The sequence below is a fragment of the Antedon bifida genome, chromosome 2 (genome assembly GCF_963402885.1).
Source record: "Antedon bifida chromosome 2, ecAntBifi1.1, whole genome shotgun sequence".
In the NCBI taxonomy this organism is placed as follows: Eukaryota; Metazoa; Echinodermata; class Crinoidea; order Comatulida; family Antedonidae; genus Antedon; species Antedon bifida.
In genome coordinates this window covers 9,019,447-9,037,660 of record NC_136227.1, presented here as the reverse complement: position 1 = coordinate 9,037,660, position 18,214 = coordinate 9,019,447, and the positions used below count along the sequence as shown (strand labels likewise).

General features: G+C 32.1%; 1 protein-coding gene across 3 annotated transcripts in view; it reads right to left on the bottom strand.

The window, feature by feature from the left end:
• LOC144836186 (basement membrane-specific heparan sulfate proteoglycan core protein-like) overlaps nucleotides 1–11,635 on the bottom strand; it is a 99,422-nt gene extending 87,787 nt beyond the window's left edge. For all 3 annotated transcript variants that reach the window (XM_078691421.1, XM_078691423.1, XM_078691422.1), the window contains exon 1: nucleotides 11,315–11,635. In XM_078691421.1, coding sequence (XP_078547547.1) covers nucleotides 11,315–11,389 — 75 coding nt within the window. In that variant the 5' untranslated portion in view covers nucleotides 11,390–11,635. The remainder of the gene's footprint in view (nucleotides 1–11,314) is intronic.
• Nucleotides 11,636–18,214: the final 6,579 nt, after the last annotated feature.

The following is an 18,214-nucleotide window of genomic DNA, read 5'->3' as shown; positions in this document are numbered from 1 at the left end:
AGCAAAAATCGTCCGAATTTATGTTAAAAACGATGAATTTAGCAACAAAAACTGAAACCAAACGAGCGTATTTATGGCACGCCCTTAGTGCCTTTAATAGGAGAACAATGAACAATCTTACTTTGATCGTTTTACATAATATCATTTTTTAGAAAAACATTACATCGACCGAAAACAAAGGTTATCAGAGCCTTTGATAATGTATTAAATATGATTTTATTAAGCATAGAAATGTGTTATTATTTATGTTAGTACATAAATTTACGAAATAATGTTCAATACTCATTATTCTATTAAAGGCACTATGTGCGTGCGATATTCTATGACTTGGATACTCTCGTTTGATTTAAGTTTTTGTGGCTAAACTCATCGTTTTTAACATAAATTCGGACGATTTTTGCTATTATTATAAGTTGGGTTTTCATAATTAATTAACGATTATCTACTCTCGTTTGGTAGGTATTGCAACATTCTGAGTCTCGTTTTTGTTTCCGTTTGGTGTTTAGTAGGACCGCGTTGCGAAAGACATTCACGTGGGAAGGGCCGAGTGACATCGCCTTTTTGAGGAATTAGGCTAGATAATAATTATCCTAGGCGATCGGGCGCTGCACGACCCTCCCCATGTTATTGAAGGCGCCATGAGAATTAATTTTATTAGCGATGTTAAGTAGGCTTTACAAAAAACAAAACTTGTAGACCTGGAGACAACATTTTTAATGTTAACATGTTTGAGATGTTCGGCGATATCACACACGTGTGTACTGACGTCGATGTAAACAAACAGCCAACTTACTACTTCCGTCTGAGTGTATTGCATTTTGGGTAATGATGACGTTTTGCTCGACGACCACCCATAGATTTAACCGGTTATTTTGGAGCACAAATTGAGCAGAAACGTGGTCTTGTTATTGTTATCTATTTTTAATCTATTTTAAAATAACCGGTTAAATTGCGTTATGCAGCAGAAACAGACCCTAAAAGTTCAGGAGTCCAGTGTACTCTTCACTATTCATTCATTCATTCGATTCAATCATGGCTGACAGCTTGTGACTGCAATGACATATCGCCAAGTAGGTCGAAAGAGACGTAAAAAATTAACAACATTAGATACTAAACTCAATGCTAAACTCAAACTTGACTCCAATTAAAATATAAACTTCGAAGGAATAAGTAGTGCTGCCGAAAAAAATTCAGAAGACTATGCAACGGAATAGCAATATCATAGTTATCGTGTGTAATATTTGGTGAGACTAGTAGGCCGCGACCAGATTTAGGTCATGTGTAACCACAAAGGCAGCCAATGATTTTACAGGACGGTAGTGTTTTCATGTTGTGCAATTAACTGTTACTTCGCTAGCATAAAACAGCAGTGTACAAGGTAAAACTAAGTGAAAACATCGCTTTACAAATATCTCGACACATGGTATAAAGGGCACATGTTATCAGAGGGGCCTTCGAGGACCCCTGACCGAGCCAGTTATGATTTGGAATTGGCTGAATGCAGAAGGTCGTCCCAAGTGTTACCACAAAATGGTCATGTTACATTTGCAGAAGTTCTGAACTACTTTATTTAAATTATAAAAGTAGACTCTACCTGCATGGTACACACTTGGTTTCAAAAAAAATGTTTGAACCGGACTACTTTTTGTAACTGTACTCAAATGCAATTACATTTTAAGCGCCTATAAGTGGTGCAGATCAATATGGTCTTATGATTTTGAATAAATAATACTAATCATTATACAAGTTTAAATAATTATGATTGAAACAAAAAGGGAAGAATGATCTACACAATGGGATGTAACAAAACCTCTAAAAAATGTTGAACCTAACTATACTTTTCGTAACAACGTACAAAAACATTGCAGGTTACTGTGCTAGACATGTACTTTAAATTATCTTTGTGTTTCTGGAATTTTATTAACCATGTTATATATAATAAGATGATACAGTACTAATTCTAACAATTATCTCCATTTATAAGACCTATTAGTAGCCCTTTACCGTGACATTCTACAATTTCACTATCTAGACCGTTAGGAATTAGTCAGCAGGACTGCCTACCGAGTCCTCCAGATCACATTACTCAACAAGAAATTCGCTCTGATATTTAAACATGGGCAGAATGCATTCCAATTCATTTATTTACTCCCTATTGTTACAAGGTAGTATATCTAAATTCCCTATCATGTTCTTTTAAATGATAGGTGTTTGTTATTAATGTGAAAGATCGTGAAAAAGATCTCTTAGAATGTTGTTAAGACGACTGTGCGAGGTGATCATGTCTGTCAAAGGTTACACGAAGATGGAAATGTTTCTTATCCACAGAGAATTAGTGACTTTTCATCTTTTTTAGGAGTTGTGGATAAGTTTACATATATTTTTTTAGTGAAAATTGCTAGACAATAATGTTACCAATTCATAATATTATACTTCTTTAGTTTTAATTGAAAAATATTCAATTATTAATAACATTTTATGCCCAACAGCACGATAATAACAATACAATAAATAATACAATACAATAATAACCTAATATAATTAAAAATGACCCGTTGCCTCTGTTTTAAAAGTTGAATAAAAAACTTGCCAATACAATCAATTGAATTGATCAAAAATTAGATAACTGTACCCTAAATGAATATTAATTTTAAACTTTTATATGACCAATCAAAAAACAAAATGAAAAAGCATGTTTTTAAATTTGTATTGATTAATTAGCCCTCAATTTAATGTTAATAGGACACTGTCTCCTTGATCTACAATTACTAAATATTACAGTGTAGTCTTTCTCTAATTAAGTCCTCATTACTGAAATACCAAGTGTCCCTGAAATAGGCAGAGATATAATGTTTGAAATTGTAGGTAAAATCTTTTTACAACAACTTCGGCTAGGAAATTGGGCTAGGAAAAAAACAATCGGGCTACTACTGAAGTATCAGAAGATTATGAAAGTAAGTTGTATATTAAAATTCAGTAGATAAAAAATTCATAAAAAATAACAATTCATGCTGTTGGCTATTATTTAATATCAGAAGAAAGTTAGCTTTCAGTGTCAGGAAAAGCACGCTAGAATAAAAGAACTAATGCCAAAATAAGCAGACTGCTAATTACACTTAGAAGAAACTCTAAACATCACTAATGAAAGAAAAGTAGTGAAATTATCAGAAGAAAGTGAACTATTCAATATCACAAGTGGGCTAATAAAGGAAAGTGGAGAACTTATCAGAAAAAAAGTGAACTATAACATCGAAATAAAGTATAGGTCTACAGTACAGTACTAACATCGCAAGAAAGTGGGCTATACTAACATCACAAGAAAATGTAGTAACATCAGAAAAACTCACATCAAAAAAAAAGAAAGTAGGCAACTACTACAATCAGATGAATTCAGAAGACACCAGAAGAACTTCTAACATCACAATAAAGTTCTGAAACATCCGAAAAACTCAAAATTAGGCTACAAGCAGAAGAAGAGTGGGCAGAATTCAGAAGAAAGATGGCTTCCAACACCAGAAGAACTCAGAAGAGAGTGGACTTCAAACAGCACAATAAAGTTTTCAAACATCAGAAAAACTATGCCACGAAAATCAGAAGAGTGGACTACTATACATCATAGTGTCCAACACTAGAAGAACTCAAAAAGAAAGTGAGCTACCAACCCAGGGCGCATTTACAATTTTCACACCCTCCCAGATAGCAACCAGGCTATGCCTCTGCAACCTAGTCATTTTCAGTGAACCAAAGTAAAGAATAAAAGAGAATCTCAAGAACTAAACTTTGAATTTAAATTTAACACTACTGTTAGTAACCCAAATCAATTACATATAATAAATAAAATTAATATTACAGAAAGCATTCATCGACAAATTACACTGAAATTAAATTACTCCTTTTGACTATTGAATTTAGTCAAATAAATAAAATTGTCTATGGTGTTAGCTATAAAAGCCTCAGGATGTTATGATAGCTTGAGGGCTATATGAATCCAAACAATCAACAATGCAGCACAATGTTTATCACTAAAAAAAGACAACTGAGACACCCCTTTGATCTAGGATTACCCTTGTGGTTTTGAAATAAACCTCAAGAAAAAAGGCCAGGGAAGTAAAAAATTCAAACAAAACGGGTGTAAGGTTGATTCTATTCATATAATATTGCTACTTGCAGGTAAGATTAAAGGCAATCGCACAAAGAATAAAAACTTGAAAGAAATCAACACCAATACTGAGTAGGCCGCATGGACCCGTTTCTTTTGAGCAGGGAGAACAGGTTAAAACAGTATTTTCTTGCCAAAAGAAATTGGTTAAAATAAACAAACTATTTCAAAGATCAATTTAAACCAGTTTAACCAGGGTAAGTTTCATTAATTTTAATGCAGGCTGGTCTTTTAAGAAACAGGTTTAAGAACATTAAATTTGGTCCTACCTTGGAGGGTGGGACTACACCTGGAGAAACCATTATTCAGGAAAAAAATGATGGGTAAGCATTTCTTGTAAAAACTTATCTGAACTGGCTAGACAGGCTTACCTCCAGACCAAAAGTCAATAATGTGACTACTGTATAACTGATGATATTCCTGTTTGTGAAATCGGACATAAAGTAGGAGGTGTGATTAGACACAAAGTTGGATTATACCCAAATATTACAGAAAAAATATATATTTGACGTGATTCGTTTAGTACTAGAACAGTTTCAGAAATGTGTATAGTCAAAATGAAACACAATTTCTTATCATTGCAATGTCCCTGTTACCATTCTCTAATTTTCTTTTCGAAAGGACAATGTACTTCATATTGGAACCCCACTTCCTCTCCAACAAAATAAATTATTCCAATTGTTTAGGGTGGGCGTTTTAACAACACCATTAAAGTCTGTATATCTTATAATGATATATAAAATGTCTATTTTCCTATTTTACTCTATTCTGTACTAATGTTTGTTTGTGTGTTATGGTTTTACATTTTGGTGGCACAATGGATAGTTAGGCATTGTGAAGACAATTAGTCAAAAAGAGGAAAATGAAACCTCTCAAGAAGTGTCCAATTTGTGGTTGCTAAAAAAGAAAACTGATTACTCAATATACCTTAAATATTAAGTACAAAAAATCTTCCTTTCTTTGGGACTCTAATAAGGGCAGTATATGACTCAACAATAGGGTCAACCTTTGAGGGGATATATTTTTGGGTCACGGCCCCAAAGGTGTCCCCTTAATAGGGCTTAATTATACAGTACTGTAAGAATTTGGGCTTTCGGTAGAAACATCTATGAATTAAAAAACATTAAATTTAAATACCAAGACACAAGCATCTAACTAATCTCTCAATAAACGAATCAATAGTAATAAAAATATATATTTTAATTTTCAAGAATCCATTTTTTTTTTTTAACTTGCAACCTGAATTTCCAACAAAAATATTCAGTAAGGGGCGTCTGTATCAAGAATTTTGATTACAGGTCATATAAATATAAAAAATCATTAATTGGATGGAGAATCATATTCGTAATTGATGAAGGTTGTGTTAAGTTCACTTGTTGTGGTACTATGTTGGTATTCATTTTAGAGATACTTGAACCAGTGGGTGGTACTGCATAATGAGGGAGAGTGACCCAGATCTTCCTAAACAGATAAGCAAATACAAATGCATACAGACTAATATAATTATGTAATACTCTGGATGGCTTTGAAAAGGAATGAGAAAACTATGTTATAATATTTTACATTATATTATGAGAAATATTTTGACTTGCTCTTGAGTATTGTTTTTAAATATTTTCACACACCAACATGTATAAAGGAATACTAGATATATCTTCCTATCATCAAAGATTTATTAAATTCCCACAAAACAATATCAAAATGTGTCTAAAGAAAGGCACTATTGTGATCTTATGGTGCCAACACTTTCAGGTCATGTGGCTATACCCTGAAATACTTGAATAGTAATTTATCATTTTTCTCTCTTTCCTTTTTTTTGCAAATACTGTATCTTTACAGGTCCCTGGATATCACAATCATTCATATTTTCAATACAATAAATATAATCAAGACTATATTTTCCCACAGTAAACTATAAACTTTGAATTGAATTTTCCAAAGAAAAACATCTACTTCATATTAATTGACTGCAAGTTTTGGTTGGGTGACTTTTTCAATTTGTTATCGTTTACACCATAATTCTTCATATCAATATCATACAATTATTTTATACTATCATGCAGGAAGGAAAATTGCCTGCAGGCAAGATTTTATATTCTACTTTATAGAAAAAAGTAATACTATCAACTGGAAACTCTCCCAAAACCAAACTTTTCTTGAGGTCCAAAATGTCCCAAATTCATTTTTACCATAGAAAAACATTCCGAATACCAGACATATTAAGCCAGCCCAAAGGTGTCCGGCATTAGGAAAATTGATTGTATACAGACTAATAACTAATAATGTAAGCATAGCTGGAAGATCAGAGAACAGGAGCATCCGGAAGATCAGAAACATGAGCATCTGGAAGATCAGAGAACAGGAGCATCTGGAAGATTAGGGAACAGGAGCATCTGGAAGATTAGGGAACAGGAGCATCTGGAAGATCAGAGAACAGGAGCATCAAAGAATCTAGTGAGTCGACATTCACGATAACCAAACAACACAAAATAATAATTTCAATTTTTGTGCAAACGTAACATGATTTAGATAGATTTCTCATTAAATAGTTTGTTTATATCTGAAAGTGCAAAAGTACCCCAGTTACAAATTTCAGTGTCAACTCCTGCCTCTGGCTCCAAGCTAAATCCAGATAGATAACCATTACAAACATGTTAAAGAAAGAGTAAAAAAACTGCTTTATCCGGGAACATTCCCAGTCATAACAACCTACAAAACAACCAAATACATAATTATGAATTGTAATGTGACATTTGATTTGTGTGGATTCATGAGTAGTTATTAAAAGACCATGAAAAATCATAGGAAATTAATACCATCTCACTTATTGAGTGAAAAATTGTTATTCATATACAACATGACGCCATGATCAAATGCAATATAATTAATGTTGATGTGGGTAATAATTCATATTAATGTTACCCATACAACAATCAACAAGCTGAAACCCTTGTAAAAAATCTGATTTATAACACAATTATTTTCCAAACAGTAATTTGTACCACCAACAAAATCACTGTGTTCCATCTCTCCCGATTTTTATCGAATAACGTCGACAGAAAAACAGGCTTTAATAATTTAAATGAGAGAGATTGAAAGCGATATCATTCTGTTCACTCTTGCAGGACAAATGCTTGTGTTGTAGAATGTATAGATATTTCTACTTTAAATGAGCAAGATTATTAGGCGACATCTTTAGTTTTACAATTTGCAGCAACTGACGATTGGAGAAGGAATCCTTCTGTTTTAAGATTTCTTCATCTATGACCTGAGTAGATAAGATAGATGCTACTTTAGGGTGTTATCAGTTGACATAGTTTAAATACCAAACCTGTAATCACAGCACCTGCCCCAGTAAGTAAAGTCTTGACCAGGGGCAGAATATTGCTATGGCAACAACGCAGACGTAATCGAGACTCTGTTCAAATAGAGGCTCTGCTAGGTTTCTGGCCAATGAAAATAACTTCAGGGACAAACCCGTACAATTTTGAATTTTATAGGTCGGAGTTAAGAAAGTGACCGAGTTGAGTGTTAGATGACCTATGTATCAGGTGATCAATGGGTTTGAGTTACAGAATGACCAATGGCAACTGTTAAAAATTACCTTATCAGGTCACAGGCCGGGCATTCTAAGAATTGTATGCAAGCAACTTGGTGTGGTCATCTGGGCTGGGGTTAGGTTTTGTTTGGGGTTAGGTTGTGTTTGTGATTTGGGTGTGAAAACATATTGTTGGGAACTATTTATTGATCAAACAAACAATCATTGGGTTATGACCAAAAAGATGTTTTGCCTATCTAAACCAGTATCAAATCATTTTTAAGCCCTGATCCAGCAGCTAACGTAGAAAGCACCAGCTAATGTACTAATAAGTGTTCAACTATTAAACAGACTTGAAATAATGTATGACAACACAGACATAATACATTAAGGAAACTGTAATTTCCTTAATAAGCTAATTAATTATAAAACCCAGTCAAAATAAGAATAACAATGGTTTTGGTCATCATTATAACAATATTAACGGGCTTTCGCAACAAGCGACGCATCAGTGTGTGATGCGCAAGTCAGAAACAGCGTTACCTCCCTCCTATGGCGCTTTTAATAGTTTTTAAACAGTATTTTAACATTTTAATAGTATTTTAACATTGTCATTTGCAATTTGATGTATTTTTGCTTTGTTGTTTTATTGTCTTTTATGCCAAGCAAAACAAATTTCCATTTTAAAGTGCACCAATAAAATGTCTTGAATCTTGAATATCTGCATCCATCTGCACTGTAAATGCGCGCAACCGTTCCCTGTTTCGAAAACTCCCTATTGAACTTGTGTACAACATGTATAATGACACCATGTATAATATGAACCTAGGCTGTTCTAATGATAATCTCTGTCCCATACACACATATGTATACAAACATTTTTATATATAAAAAAACAAAATCGAATTAAATACACCCGATCAATTGTGTGTTGGAATTCTATTTAACATAACCAGTCCAACAACTTAAAATGACCAGAAACGCCACTGATATGATTGTACATTTGAAAAGAAACATTTTAAAAACTACTAAACTCAACTTTTATATAGTTGATAGACGATTGATTACCAGGTTTAACAAGTTTCATGGACGAGGAGAAATGACAGAATTCACCACAATCGCATTTCAATGAGCTTTCTCATTTAACTCTCATCTCAACTCGTTTGTTTCTAATTAACATAGATGCCCTCAAGGTACAGTAGGGGTATATGCGCTTGGTACTTCTTTGTTCAAACATTGTATTTAATATGTTCCTTACCGAGGCTATGGAACCCTACCTGTTCAAACCTTCCCAAAGGGTATAAATAATGTGATTGCAAAAAAAGCAGTCATATTTTAATTACACTCAATCAATTGCTTATGTTTTTAATAGAATTTAATTACATTTATATTATAATCATTTTGTTAAAAAGTTCCGTTTTTACTAAAACACTAAAAACAAAACTTTTCAAAACAAAATATTGTTTGGAAGATGATGTGTTTAGAAGTATAATCTGTTTTTAATTATTATTCAATTTTATTAATCACATTGTTAGTATTTTTAATAATGTAAAAGTTGAACACTTAGTTAATGAAATTATTTGATAATAATAATAAATATAAATTAACTTAAAGAAAACATTAATATTGAAAATGAACTGAATTTTATGCTTTTTTTGATGTGTACACTATACTATTTTTGCATTCTTCTTTTAAATTGTAATGTACTTTTGGCTTGTTTGCCCTGCAGCAGCTACTGCAAGCCTTGATCTGGGATGTGCTGTACAGTACTTAACATTGCATATATATTTTTAATTGAATGATTTTATGATAATAAATATTAAACAAAGTTGATTTAAGATTAATTAAATAGAACACTTGTTTTCTGCCTTAGAGAGAATAGAACAATCAATATTTCGACTCATAAAAATAATCTCTTCATTTATTCAACATGTTTATTATTTAATTCAGTATTGTACAATATTATGCTACAATTAAGTGTAATACTTGTAAGTAAAATACAGGTGAAATGGAAGTCTTTAAAAACCTGAAAGGTAAAGCGATAGGTTTACATCAATTTTGAAAATTAAAAAAAATATGAATAGATATGAAAATCAAAATGTAAATTCAGAATTGTTCAAATATTTACAATCACAATATTTATTTTATGTGCATGTTTATGCTGTGAGGACATAACCTTTTTCTAAGGAACAATAAAGATTTTAGTAATTGTAATTGGTAAGAACACCATTTACTTGATTATCATTGTGCAAATTTTAGCTGAAATGCAAAAATAATGAATATTTATTATATAATTAATATTAATTATAATAATTTTAATTGAGCATCATTGACCATGAGTAAACTACCTAGAATTGTGACAGTGTGACGACTTGCATTTTGGGTAATAATTGATTGGAACAAAAACACTTTAAAAAAATATTGGTATAAAAAATGTTGATAAATTTTGGTGATACTGTACACAGAAGAAACCGACCCTGAAGTAAAAACTTGTTCCTGGGGAAAAGTTTTAGAAAAAGGCAATAAAGCATTTTAAACCTCATAAATTTTTGTTTCCATCAATTAAGTAACATATGGTAAATCTATCAAGTATTCAAAAGGTAATACTTTTACCAGATGCACCTTTTAAATACACAGAATTCTCAAGATCATGGTACGTCAGAGGGGTGTGTTTCTGATGAAGGTATAAAAATAATTAAAAACCTGCACTGCATTTTTTACACCCCAGATACAGTAACTATTTGTTGGGGTGGTGGCAGGCGCTTATTTAGGTGGGGCTAAACAGGCTTTGGTCCCCCCTAAAATGTAAAAGTCATGTCTTTTTAAAATTAAATAACGATAACATTAAGCAATATTTAGGCCCCCTATCCTTCTAATCTATAATGCTGGATCCTCCCCTGGGTGGTGGTAATGACTGCAACAAAATGTAGGTGCAATCAATTGAAAAAAAGAAAGGTTTTTTGGTAATGTTATGGTGCTCCATGCTCTATTTTTAAGCCCTTTCCAAAATTCTAAAACAATTTCTTTCAAATGTAAAAAAGATTCCACATTCATGCATACAGGATAAATTACACGGCAAATACGGTTTTACCAAATAATCTTTTCAAAATAACTTTTATAAATAATTATACAAATGGGAATTAAAACCCATTAACACAAAAAAAGCTGGTAAAAATCACTAGACAACCAAAAGTCTATTTCGAGCCAATATTTCATGCCAAAAATTATAATAATAACAATACTGTAGAACACCTTCTTTAGGCAATTCCTTCTTTAGACCACCTAATATTCAAATTAATCAAATGAGGGGAAATATACATACATAGTAAACACTACATGACAACACCTATTGAGGGGACACCCCTATCCTATCTATTATAATGTGAATACCTTTTTTGGGTCCTGGGGATGTCCCCTTCATAGAGGTTCTATTCTACAGTATTGAGTAAAATTTAAAAAATTAAATTCTATACATTTCGAAAGCATAACATTCCACAAATTTGCATCATGTTTTTCAATTATCACGCCGACGATGATTTATTGTTTATCCCACACCCAGTATGTTGTCCAAGTCTTATTATGAACTAATAAACTAAAATATAAATATATATACTTACATCTGCTACCGTTTGCGCCAAAGAAGAAAGACTTGTATAAAAAAGGGTAAATATAAATAAAGTAAAAATGGCCATCGTCCACTGCAGTCAGAGTTGAGGAATTCCAATGCTATCCGTAGCCGATACCACCAGGCTGTGGTTGAACCGCTGGCTAATTTTTGTCGATACCAGCCCCGACACACAGTATGCACTTAAGCACCAGAAATAAAGATGTTCCAAAGAATATCCTTTCTTGTGGTCCGATAGATTGAAAAAGAACCACTTTTAGCCCTCTTTAAATGAGAGAACTAAGGTAACAATCCTCGACTCTACCCTGCTTGGCTGGACGGGTAAAAAATCAGGGTTGTCTAAAACCAGTGAATTATCGAGGGCCACAAAATCACTCAAGCGTGTAATGTAGTTACTAAAACATGTGTAAAAGCTGTTCCAAGATAGCAACCTAATCTTGTAGACTTAATGAATTTTACCATTAAATAGAAGGGAGTAAAGCCTAAAAATTACGTTACGATCAACAATTACAACGAACTTTTACTTTGTTTAAAACAATTTCAGTATACGACTAATAGGAAATAAGTTAACAATACATAGATGGAGGGAGTGAGCGCACACCATGTACATGATACTGAATATTGATTGGCTGATAAAGTTTGAAACTAAATAGCTATGTATGTGTCATAGCGCTACTAAAGTATAAATACTGTACTGTAGTTTCTATTCCTGCTGTTTTCGAAAAAGCCGCAGACAGACGGATTTTTTAGCCATGACTTATAATTTATTAAAAGTACCTGCTTCACGTGTTTATTATCTTTTTTTTTATAAACAAACCATTATAATGTTGCTTATCTTGTTTGCGGTAAGATACAAACACGGCATATTATCCCAAATCGATTACAGGTCGGAATAGGTATTTTGTAATGAATGTTATCTAATACCGTTAATTCGTTTCACGTCTCCGCGGTGTACATAAAGAAAAGAACAAAGAGAAAGAAAGAACACAAACATTTTACTCGAAGTAATACCTGTGAGTTGCTACCATTACTCACATTAAAACACTTTTTAGTTAAAGTTTAAAGAAAGAAAAAATACAACACAATTAATATAGAGAAGTGATAAAATACAGTAAATTCTTGGTAAATTAGATCATGTCATAGAAATGTTTGTAATACAATATTGTGTATATATATATATATATATATATAAATCCAAAGGCAAATTACTGAAAAAAATGACAATGCTGTGGGTATCAGTGGCTGGATCTCTCAATGGAGATACAAAAAAAAAGCGAAAAGCTAAATCAAAACAATAAGTAAAACAGCCAGAAAAGTTAGCAGAGCTTTCGGGCAACACTAGCCCTTCGTCAGTGCAATTAGTGATGATAATGATAATAAAGTGATGATAATGATTTACTTATAGTGTTGGTTGGTACTGTAATTTGGTAATAATTACATAGAGGGCGGTAATTGCAAAAGTGGCCAACTAACGTTGCAATTTTACATTTTTTCTTCATTGAAATACGCTTGTTTAACTTAAATCTTGAATTGTTTGGGAGATCGACGATCATGATCAAAATAAAGTGATGATAATAATGTACTGTACAATGATAATATGTGTATAATTATAATTTGTTGATTTAATTTGTTTATCAAAATCACAGTAGAACCTTATTCCTATACCTTTGGGACCCAAACAATTCCAATAATAGGGGACATTAATCAAAAACTAAAATTGTCCCCTTCATTTGGGTTTTCGAAAGGAAAAAACAAATATACAAAAATAATTGATCTGAACTCAAGAAATTGAAATAGTAGGCCACGTTCCACCAATAAAACTGTCAAGCCAGAGAAAGTATCATTTTTATTATTAATTATTATGATAACCATTTTTTTTATAAATTAATAATCATTTGGCGCTACTGATGTTGTTGTTTATGTAATGGAAACCATTTGGCAAACAAGTGTCCATGTCCACATGATAGTGGTGTCCCCTGAACAGGGGTTAGCTGTAGTGTTGAAACATTATATTGCTCTTCGTTTCACTAGAAAGGGTCCCCTTAATAGGGATGTCCCATTAATTCGGGGTTAATTTTGTATAAATCACATAGACGGCAAATTTGCAAACTTACAATGAACTATTTTTCACTGAAATACGTTAGGCTTACCAAAGTTTTTTTTCTCAAAGTAAATAACTGTCGTTAATTTTTTTTGCAGGGAGAAATGCTCTAGAAAATCTGTCGTAACCAACAAAACCAACTTCTAACTTCGTCAAAATACTCGTTTGTGTCCTGATTGACAATTGCGGACAGTGAATTACCACGTAGAGTGAATTTATACTGTTGGCCCAAAATGTTGTTTAAAAATATTTTGGATATATCAGAAAACCTCAATGATATTGCATTCAAAATACCAATTTGTGTCAATAATAATAATAATAATAATAATAATAATAATAATAATAATAATAATAATAATAATAATAATAATAATAATAATAATAATAATAATAATAATAATAATAATAATAATAATAATAATAATAATAATAATAATAATAATAATAATAATAATAATAATAATAATAATAATAATAATAATAATAATAATAATAATAATAATAATAATAATAATAATAATAATAATAATAATAATAATAATAATAATAATAATAATAATAATAATAATAATAATAATAATAATAATAATAATAATAATAATAATAATAATAATAATAATAATAATAATAATAATAATAATAATAATAATAATAATAATAATAATAATAATAATAATAATAATAATAATAATAATAATAATAATAATAATAATAATAATAATAATAATAATAATAATAATAATAATAATAATAATAATAATGTAATTAAGTTATTGAGAATTTTGACAAGTGACAAAAACACAGAATGGGCAGCTTATACTAAAACAGCAATAAGAGATATATCAATTTCCAAATGGAATAATGAATGTAAAACCAAACCTTCAATTCAAGATTATATGGAAATTAATAATAAACCGTTTATATTACTGTAAATTAAAAATATGGCGGTGTAGCATTAGGCGTTATATCTCCCTCTATAATTTCAAAACAATCATTATACATTTCCTTGTATTTATTTATTTATTTATTTCCTTATTTATTTGTTTATTTGTTTATTTGTTTGTTTGTTTGTTTGTTTGTTTGTTTGCTTGTTTGTTTGTTTATTTGTTTGTTTGTTTGTTTGTTTGCTTGCTTGCTTGCTTGCTTGCTTGCTTGTTTGCTTGCTTGCTTGCTTGCTTGCTTGCTTGCTTGCTTGCTTGTTTGCTTGCTTGCTTGCTTGCTTGCTTGCTTGCTTGCTTGCTTGCTTGCTTGCTTGCTTGCTTGCTTGCTTGCTTGCTTGCTTGCTTGTTTGTTTGTTATAACAATAACAATATAAAATATAACAATTAATGATCAATTACATACAGAAAAGTATAAAGGCAAAAACAACTATCAACCCCTATCCTACCACCCCCATCCCCCATTTTAAATCGATACATGTAGATCACTACTTTACACAAATGAATACAAAACAAAATATAGTAAATGTGTATTAAATAAAATCAACTGATAAACACAGCTTATTACGAAAACCCACCAACCCCTCCCCCACACCTTTACAATTTACTTAATGTAGCAATGTAGATAACATAGTTATTGAAACAAATGCCTCATGTATTTTTGTGGAAATTCAGCTAACAATTGTCAGTTATTTTTTCCACGCAATTAAACTTCTGCTTGTAGAGACAGTTGCAGAGCAGGTCAATTAGACCAAGATAAAATCATTGACGGTACAAAAAGACTTATCTTTATTTACATGACCTTTACACCTAGTAAGGATTACAGTAGTGTCAATATTAGTTATGAACCTAATAGGTAATATATTGTACATTTATGTGTTGCTGGCAACCCCGTTAATTAGAAAGAAGTTTGTGTAGTACAGCATTACTAAACAGAATTATGGCAACTGTCGATAAACCAAGCCGTGTTGAAATAGATACAATTGCTGATGAGTTTCTTAAGATGGCCATGGGATCAAGAAGTCTTGATATTGCTTGTATTCGAGTTTACCAGAAACTATGCGATATTGCTTTTAATCAATTGCCCGACATGCGCGAAAGATCAATACTGGTTGGGAGCTTTTACGAAGCTATGCCTCATGAAATATGTGGGGATGAAGATATCATGTTTAGCACCTTAATTAATCCAATTGTATTGTGGCCATATGAACCAGCAAGGAAGCATCATAAAGGTGGTTATGTAATGGCTGAGCAGAATCCAAATGATGAACCGGCTTTCTTTAAACTGAAAGTAAACAGCAACTGGCCCTTGGATGAGTCAAGGAAACATCATGTTAATAACAATGGTTATATGATGTCTGAAGCTTTCATAGAGGCATTTGTGTCCAAAAATCAAGATCAATTTATTAAACAAGGCCCTTCACTTGAATCACCTTCCACTACACAGGACCTCGTGCTTTGTTTAAAATGCCAGTCAAATTCGTTGCATTCATCAGATTTTTTCACAAGAGAAAGACTAAATAACTGGCCAAAAAATAGGATTTTAAGCAGGCTTTCTACGCTTGATTGTCTGTTAGTTGCTGTTGGACATCCAACTAGCAAATCAAAAGAAATTGAGTGGAGGTTATCGTTTTCTTTAGCGGAAAGAGAACTCTGTTTAGGACTTAGTGAAACATATGCTAGATGTATGTGTGCCCTTAGGGCAATCAAATTTTCAAAGTACATACACTTATTTAGTGTATCGGATCAACCAACACCATTCTGTTCTTACTTTATTAAGACAGCTTGCTTCTGGATGTGCGAGACGTTTCCTCTGCACAATCATAGCACAATGGACTTGATCAGAGAGACACTTGACTGGCTAATAAAATGCTATCAAGAAAGAGACCTTCCTCATTACTTTATTCAGAAACAAAATTTAATTGGACATTTATCAAGTGAACGTTGTGAAGAAGTGAAAGCTTCATTGATTGAAGTTAAAACCGGCCTCTGGAGCAATGTGATGTCAAGTGTTGCTGTTGCAACTGATGACTTTTTGAACGTTTGTGTCGATGATCAAAACCTTTATTCTATGCCACTTAACAGTCCTGGGGACTACGCAAAACTGGAGTCTTCACTACTGTGTAACACAGACGCTATTGAGATGATGAACAATGTTTTAATAAAGAATAAACATGATTTTATCCGCGAAAAATTACTTCTACGTTTAACTACATTGCATTTTACCGTATTTGATACAATCATAAGAAAATACATATCTAGAGGAGTTGATGCATTGGAAATTCTTGAACTTAAACTAGAAGATATGATTGTATCAGTCTTAGAAAGTGATGACAAAATAGTACCAAGTGACTACAAGAATGTCTTTAAGCATAGTTTGTATTGCTGTTTAGGAGATGCTTACATAGGATTATTGAAACACTTACAAAGCACTGGGAAAGTTGATCTGCATGACTACCTCAATAAACCATTGGAATATTATGAGAAAGGATCCGAGCTTGTGCACCCTGATGGATGGAGTGATCAGGGTATAGGTACTCAGATTAGTGTGATTATTTATTACTATTTAATGAATGATGAGGAAAAACTGAAAGAGATGCTTTCCAAGTTTCAACCAGTTCTTAGCAAAGTCAAAGGAGACAAAGATGCAATGACGAAACTAAGAAAAGTTATAATAGGTAATGTTAATGCAACACACGTAGACAATTATGCTTGGGAGAACATTGATAACTACCTACTTCGTCTTGTTAAAGGTTCAGACACTTTAAACATTAATCCAATTGTTTTCATTTTGTATGTAAACGCAAAACTATCTCTTTTAAAAGAGGGAGACATGCAAGGAGTATATGCAAGTTTAAAGGACATGAAGTCGACTTTGGCTGTGGTTCAATATGCAGATCACGAGACAACACACACTTTAATTAAGACTATAGAACGATTGTGTTACTATCGGTCCCAGATGGTCGGTATTTAATGATGATAAATTTGAACATACAGTATGCATTTTATTTAGTGCACAATTTGTAAGAAAATTTAAATCAATGTTTAGTACAACATTTCGTTCTGTTTGATGGCCCTAACATAATCACATTTTATCCTGAACTTCTTGATATCTGTAGATATCAACATACTGCCAAAGATATCGTATGTTAAAAGTAATCAATACAGTCTAGATGATTTGCGATAGTCTATCTAGTGACAGTGCAACATCGGGTGCGATATGAGTTTCAACAAACTTGTGACCGTTCATATAATGCATGCGCCGTGATGCATTTGTTAAAAATTAACATGAGTTTTGAGATGACAGTATATGGTACGCCAAATACAACAAGCATCATAGATCAAGTGTATGATTGTACAGAACTTACTAACACTACCAATTACTTTAATCAACTAGATGGCACTCCGAGAGTGCATACCTCCGTGTACTGTAAAATTCTCCTATATAAGATTTCGAATGCGAGTTTGGTGTAATGGTTACGGAATGTATCCACAAAAAAATATTGATTTTAATATCCAGATGCGACTTCTTCTTCTCCACTTAAAAAGCTCTGCTTCACATATGCCTAGCCCGACGGCGGATTAGTCCAACTTGGACGAAGTTGGTCTAGATATCTGCATCTTTACAATTCTGACATATAACGCGTGTTCTCAAAATTTGTGGGCGCTAGACATAACATTTGCGAGATCGAAGAAGGTGGCATCGTATAAGAATGAAGTAACAAGAAATATTTCTTACAAAATACGCTGCTCGACATTTTAAAATTAATCATTGTTCTTTCTTCAGATATATTTATGATTGATTTTTAAAAAGATGTCCTTTAATCGCAAAAATACATACAAATCAAAGATA